The 7,091-nt window shown below is 39.8% G+C and overlaps 1 protein-coding gene across 2 annotated transcripts in view; it reads left to right on the forward strand.

Annotated features, from left to right (window-relative positions):
• ebi (transducin beta like ebi) overlaps positions 1 to 6,436 on the forward strand; it is a 100,425-nt gene extending 93,989 nt beyond the window's left edge. For both annotated transcript variants that reach the window (XM_071685247.1, XM_071685246.1), the window contains one exon: positions 2,141 to 6,436. In XM_071685247.1, the coding sequence (XP_071541348.1) occupies positions 2,141 to 2,269 (129 nt within the window). In that variant the 3' untranslated portion in view covers positions 2,270 to 6,436. The remainder of the gene's footprint in view (positions 1 to 2,140) is intronic.
• Positions 6,437 to 7,091: the final 655 nt, after the last annotated feature.

The raw sequence follows: 7,091 nt of genomic DNA on the forward strand, positions 1-7,091 counted from the left end.
CAACTCACTCTATTCCTTGCCCTCCTTTCACCCTCCTGCATGTTCAGGCCCCGATCACACAAAATCTTTTTCACTCCATCTTTCCACCTCCAATTTGGTCTCCCTCTTCTCCTCGTTCCCTCCACCTCCGACACATATATCCTCTTGGTCAACCTTTCCTCACTCATTCTCTCCATGTGCCCAAACCATTTCAAAACACCCTCTTCTGCTCTCTCAACCACGCTCTTTTTATTTCCACACATCTCTCTTACCCTTACGTTACTTACTCGATCAAACCACCTCACACCACACATTGTCCTCAAACTTCTCATTTCCAGCACATCCATCCTCCTGCGCACCACTCTATCCATAGCCCACGCCTCGCAACCAGACAACATTGTTGGAACCACTATTCCTTCAAACATACCCATTTTTTCTTTCCGAGATAATGTTCTCGACTTCCACACATTCTTCAAGGCTCCCAGAATTTTCGCCCCCTCCCCCACCCTATGATCCACTTCCGCTTCCATGGTTCCATCCGCTGCCAGATCCACTCCCAGATATCTAAAACACTTTACTTCCTCCAGTTTTTCTCCATTCAAACTCACCTCCCAATTGACTTGACCCTCAACCCTACTGTACCTAATAACCTTGCTCTTATTCACATTTACTCTTAACTTTCTTCTTTCACACACTTTACCAAACTCAGTCACCAGCTTCTGCAGTTTCTCACATGAATCAGCCACCAGCGCTGTATCATCAGCGAACAACAACTGACTCACTTCCCAAGCTCTCTCATCCCCAACAGACTTCATACTTGCCCCTTTCCAAAACTCTTGCATTCACCTCCCTAACAACCCCATCCATAAACAAATTAAACAACCATGGAGACATCACACACCCCTGCCGCAAACCTACATTCACTGAGAACCAATCACTTTCCTCTCTTCCTACACGTACACATGCCTTACATCCTCGATAAAAACTTTTCACTGCTTCTAACAACTTGCCTCCCACACCATATATTCTTAATACCTTCCACAGAGCATCTCTATCAACTCTATCATATGCCTTCTCCAGATCCATAAATGCTACATACAAATCCATATGCTTTTCTAAGTATTTCTCACATACATTCTTCAAAGCAAACACCTGATCCACACATCCTCTACCACTTCTGAAACCACACTGCTCTTCCCCAATCTGCTGCTCTGTACATGCCTTCACCCTCTCAATCAATACCCTCCCATATAATTTACCAGGAATACTCAACAAACTTATACCTCTGTAATTTGAGCACTCACTCTTATCCCCTTTGCCTTTGTACAATGGCACTATGCACGCATTCCACCAATCCTCAGGCACCTCACCATGAGTCATACATACATTAAATAACCTTACCAACCAGTCAACAATACAGTCACCCCCTTTTTTAATAAATTCCACTGCAATACCATCCAAACCTGCTGCCTTGCCGGCTTTCATCTTCCGCAAAGCTTTTACTACCTCTTCTCTGTTTACCAAATCATTTTCCCTAACCCTCTCACTTTGTACACCACCTCGACCAAAACACCCTATATCTGCCACTCTATCATCAAACACATTCAACAAACCTTCAAAATACTCACTCCATCTCCTTCTCACATCACCACTACTTGTTATCACCTCCCCATTTGCGCCCTTCACTGAAGTTCCCATTTGCTCCCTTGTCTTACGCACTTTATTTACCTCCTTCCAGAACATCTTTTTATTCTCCCTAAAATTTAATGATACTCTCTCACCCCAACTCTCATTTGCCCTTTTTTTCACCTCTTGCACCTTTCTCTTGACCTCCTGTCTCTTTCTTTTATACATCTCCCACTCAATTGCATTTTTTCCCTGCAAAAATCGTCCAAATGCCTCTCTCTTCTCTTTCACTAATACTCTTACTTCTTCATCCCACCACTCACTACCCTTTCTAATCAACCCATCTCCCACTCTTCTCATGCCACAAGCATCTTTTGCTGTTTATATATATATAAGCTGTTTATATATATATATAAGGCTTGCTGCGGCCAGAGTTAGGACTACAAGCAAATATATTTTATTAGGACTTCTGGAATAGTTTAGCTTTAACCTGTGTAATGCTTCGTTTGAAAAGATCTACTTTTCTTATTTTCAGTCAGGACAGCTGGTCCACAGCTACAAAGGAACAGGTGGTATATTTGAAGTATGTTGGAATTCTCGAGGAGATAAGGTAGGAGCATCAGCATCTGATGGAAGTGTTTTTGTTTTAGATTTGCGCAAGTAACCATGGTCTTGAAGCATAAGGTATTCTGATATTGACATTTGAAACGAAGTGTTTGTTTCTTACTAGCAAGAAAAAAAAAAGCAGATAATAGTGAATATGTTTATATGAAAACTTTCCTCCTAATATACTGTGCTGAAATTAGTGACCATGAGTTTAATAAAAATGCAAAAGAAACGAAGAAAGATTTCATTTTTTTTAAGTTGACAAAATGTTATGAGTTTAATAGAGAAGCTGTTTATATATATATAAGGCTTGCTGCGGCCAGAGTTAGGACTACAAAGTAAATATATTTTATTAGGACTTCTGGAATAGTTTAGCTTTAACCTGTGTAATGCTTCGTTTGAAAATTTTTCATATGGAAAAGGAATTTTTTTGTTAAATTTTAGGTGTGAAAATTTATTTATAAGCCCTGCTCGAATTTTACCTCACGTTCCGTAGCTGCAGTGATGATACAGAACTGCCAATACCAACTTGTAAGTTTATTGCGTGGATCTCTCATAGGTGCACAGGTTGTACCTGGTGATTAAATTTACTGATGAGGATGGTGTGTATAATAATTGCAGGTCCTTAATCCCGTGCACACCATTGATGATCTTATATTTTATGTTTTTACAGTGTGTAAGACATTTGATAAAACAGTATTGTTTATTACAAATTAAACAAGACCTTTCATTATGTCCACTGTTAGTAAGTTTGATTTTTTTAAGCACAGCAAAGTTTGAAATTTTCGTCAGTATAAAACTGATGGTTTACTACATAATAGTAGACCAGTTTCATCTGCTCTTCAGAGCATAGTTTTAAGATGTGGTCAGTCAGTACCTGTTTTTACAAGTTAGACCTTGTGAAGTGCTGTAATGTATCAGAATAATGTTCAATTTTTGTACTTTTGGTTTGATAAGAACAATCTTTTTTTTTTATAATAAGTGACTGTTGTATATGTTGTGTATGTATATTTTTAATTGATGGTAATTTGTCTAGGTTAATTTATGAGAATCTGAAATATTTGCTTATATTTACCTCTTAATTTGTGTTGTATATTCTAAACGATATATTTCTTGTGTATTTCAACAACATGATCTTGAAAGTGTGTAAATTTTCATAATTAGGTGTCATCCAGCATTCTGGCAAACATTCTTTCATTTAAAACAGTGTTTGACAACAGAGTCATGAATATCAGTTTTATTTTATCAATTATATGGGGTTAGTGAGAGGACAAGAGCAAGGGAAGGAGTAGCACTACTCCTGAAACAGAAGTGGTTGGAGTATGTGATAGAGTGTAAGAAAGTAAACTCTAGATTGATATGGGTAAAACTGAAAGTTGATGGAGAGAGATGGGTGATTATTGGTGCATATGCACCTGGGCATGAGAAGAAAGATCATGAGCGGCAAGTGTTTTGGGAGCAGCTGAATGAGTGTGTTCGTGGTTTTGATGCACAAGACCGGGTTATAGTGATGGGTGATTTGAATGCAAAGGTGAGTAATGTGGCAGTTGAGGGAATAATTGGTATACATGGGGAGTTCAGTGTTGTAAATGGAAATGGTGAAGAGCTTGTAGATTTGTGTGCTGAAAAAGGACTGGTGATTGGGAATACCTGGTTTAAAAAGAGAGATATACATAAGTATATGTATGTAAGTAGGAGAGATGGCCAGAGAGCATTATTGGATTACGTGTTAATTGATAGGCGCGCGAAAGAGAGACTTTTGGATGTTAATGTGCTGAGAGGTGCAACTGGAGGGATGTCTGATCATTATCTTGTGAAGGGGAAGGTGCAAATTTGTAGAGGTTTTCAGAAAAGAAGAGAGAATGTTGGGGTGAAGAGAGTGGTGAAAGTAAGTGAGCTTGGGAAGGAGACTTGTGTGAGGAAATACTAGGAGAGACTGAGTACAGAATGGAAAAAGGTGAGAACAAAGGAGGTAAGGGGAGTAGGGGAGGAATGGGATGTATTTAGGGAAGCAGTGATGGCTCGCGCAAAAGATGCTTGTGGCATGAGAAGTGTGGGAGGTGGGCAGACTAGAAAGGGTAGTGAGTGGTGGGATGAAGAAGTAAGATTATTAGTGAAAGAGAAGAGAGAGGCATTTGGAAGACTTTTGCAGGGAAATAATGCAAATGAGTGGGAGATGTATAAAAGAAAGGCAGGAGGTTAAGAGAAAGGTAAAAGAGGGCAAATGAGAGATGGGGTGAGAGAGTATCATTAAATTTTAGGGAGAATAAAAATTATATGGGAGGGTATTGATTGAGAGGGTGAAGGCATGTACAGAGCATCAGATTGGGGAAGAGCAGTGTGGTTTCAAAAGTGGTAGAGGATGTGTGGATCAGGTGTTTGCTTTGAAGAATGTATGTGAGAAATACTTAGAAAAGCAAATGGATTTGTATGTAGCATTTATGGATTTGGAGAAGGCATATGATAGAGTTGATAGAGATGCTCTATGGAAGGTATTAAGAATATATGGTGTGGGAGGCAAGTTTTTAGAAGCAGTGAAAAGTTTTTATTGAGGATGTAAGGTATGTGTACGTGTAGGAAGAGAGGAAAGTGATTGGTTCTCAGTGAATGTAGGTTTGCGGCAGGGGTGTGTGATGTCTCCATGGTTGTTTAATTTGTTTATGGATGGGGTTGTTAGGGAGGTGAATGCAAGAGTTTTGGAAAGAGGGGCAAGTATGCAGTCTGTTGGGGATGAGAGAGCCTGGGAAGTGAGTCAGTTGTTGTTCGCTGATGATACAGTGCTGGTGGCTGATTCATGTGAGAAACTGCAGAAGCTGGTGACTGAGTTTAGTAAAAAGTGTGAAAGAAGAAAGTTGAGAGTAAATGTGAATAAGAGCAAGGTTATTAGGTACAGTAGGGGTGAGGGTCAAGTCAATTGGGAGGTAAGTTTGAATGGAGAAAAACTGGAGGAAGTGAAGTGTTTTAGATATCTGGGAGTGGATTTGGCAGTGGAAGTGAATCATAGGGTGGGGGAGGGGGTGAAAATTCTGGGAGCCTTGAAGAATGTGTGGGAGTTGAGAACAATAATGTTGTATGGTTGCGAGGTGTGGGCTATGGATAGAGTTGTGTGGAGGAGGGTGGATGTGCTGGAAATGAGATATTTGAGGACAATATGTGGTGTGAGGTGGTTTGATCGAGTAAGTAATGTAAGAGTAAGAGAGATGTGTGGTAATAAAAAGAGTGTGGTTGAGAGAGCAGAAGAGGGTGTTTTGAAATGGTTTGGTCACATGGAGAGAATGAGTGTGGAAAGATTGACCAAGAGGATACATGTGTCAGAGGTGGAGGGAACGAGGAGAAGTGGGAGACCAAATTGGAGGTGGAAGGATGGAGTGAAAAAGATTTTGAGTGATCGGGGCCTGAACATGCAGGAGGGTGAAAAGCGTGCAAGGAATAGAGCGAATTGGAATGATGTGGTATACCGGGGTCGACATGCTGTCAGTGGATTGAACCAGGGCATGTGAAGCGTCTGGGGTAAACCGTGGAAAGTTCTGTGGGGCCTGGATGTGGAAAGGGAGCTGTGGTTTCGGTGCATTATTACATGACAGCTAGAGACTGAGTGTGAACGAATGGGGCCTTTGTTGTCTTTCCTAGTGCTGCCTCGCACACATGAGGGGGGGAGGGGGTTGTTATTCCATGTGTGGCGTGATGGCGATGGGAATGAATAAAGGCAGACAGTATGAATTATGTACATGTGTATATATGTATATGTCTGTGGACGTGTATGTACATACATGTGTATGTGGGTGGGTTGAGCCATTCTTTTGTCTGTTTCCTTGCGCTACCTCGCAAACGCGGGAGACAGCAACAAAGCAAAATAAAAAAATAAATAAAAAATAATGGATTTGCACTGGAAACAAGCTTGTTGGGGATTTTTTTTTTTTAGTGATTCGAATTGATAGAAATTGTCACAAATTTATAAATAATTTGCTACATTCTATTTTATAAAAACTTTGTATAAATAATGATTTTGGAATGAAAGGGAGGAAGACATACTATTTTTTCTTTAAGACCTTGAGGACAGAGTTTTTCCTGAGATTATATTCCTCCCCATGTTGAAGTATAGAAACTACATATATGGTAAAAAAGATGTATTATCAAAACACTACATGACACTTCAGTTGAAGTGAAAGGAAAACGTTACATGCTGTCTGTACTTTTGATACGCCATTAAACAAAAAAATAAATATATCAAGTCGTCACTCACCTGAAGTAGAATAATTGAAATACACATTTCCAGTGCTCGTTCAAGTATTTTCAAATGTATCTGCAATTTGTTATAGCTTATTTTCGGGCACTTGGAAAATTCATATAAACAAGCGCAGGTTTTGATTTCTTGGAAAATATAATGTAACATTTAATACAAGGAATAGGATGTAACTCATTTCCAAACTGTATAGATATATTAAGGGCCCTTGCCATAGACATTTCATAGTTATGACATTTGAGAATTACATTAGTTGAATAACAACATGTAAGAGCCTTTAGTTATGATGGAAACGAGCTTGGATGGTATGTGTGTGTGTGTGTGACTGGAGAGAAACTGGAGGTAGGGGCGTGCTCTAAGTACCTAGAAGTGGACATGAACCTGAGAGTTGAAGTGAATCATAGAGTGGGAGATAGGGCAAAGGTCCTTGGTACAATAGGAAGTGTGTGGAAGTAGAGGTCACTATAGGTAAAATGGGTATTTTGATGGTACAGTAGACCCAGTATTTTGATGGTACAGTAGACCCAGCAGGGTTGTATGAGTGTGTTGCATAAGTGCAAGTCTTGGGCCCAAAATGTACAAGAATGGAAGGGGATGGAGGGATGGACTTTTTAAAGAAGTGCTTGAACAAAATGTG

The sequence above is a fragment of the Panulirus ornatus genome, chromosome 39 (assembly GCF_036320965.1).
Source record: "Panulirus ornatus isolate Po-2019 chromosome 39, ASM3632096v1, whole genome shotgun sequence".
NCBI lineage: Eukaryota > Metazoa > Arthropoda > Malacostraca > Decapoda > Palinuridae > Panulirus > Panulirus ornatus.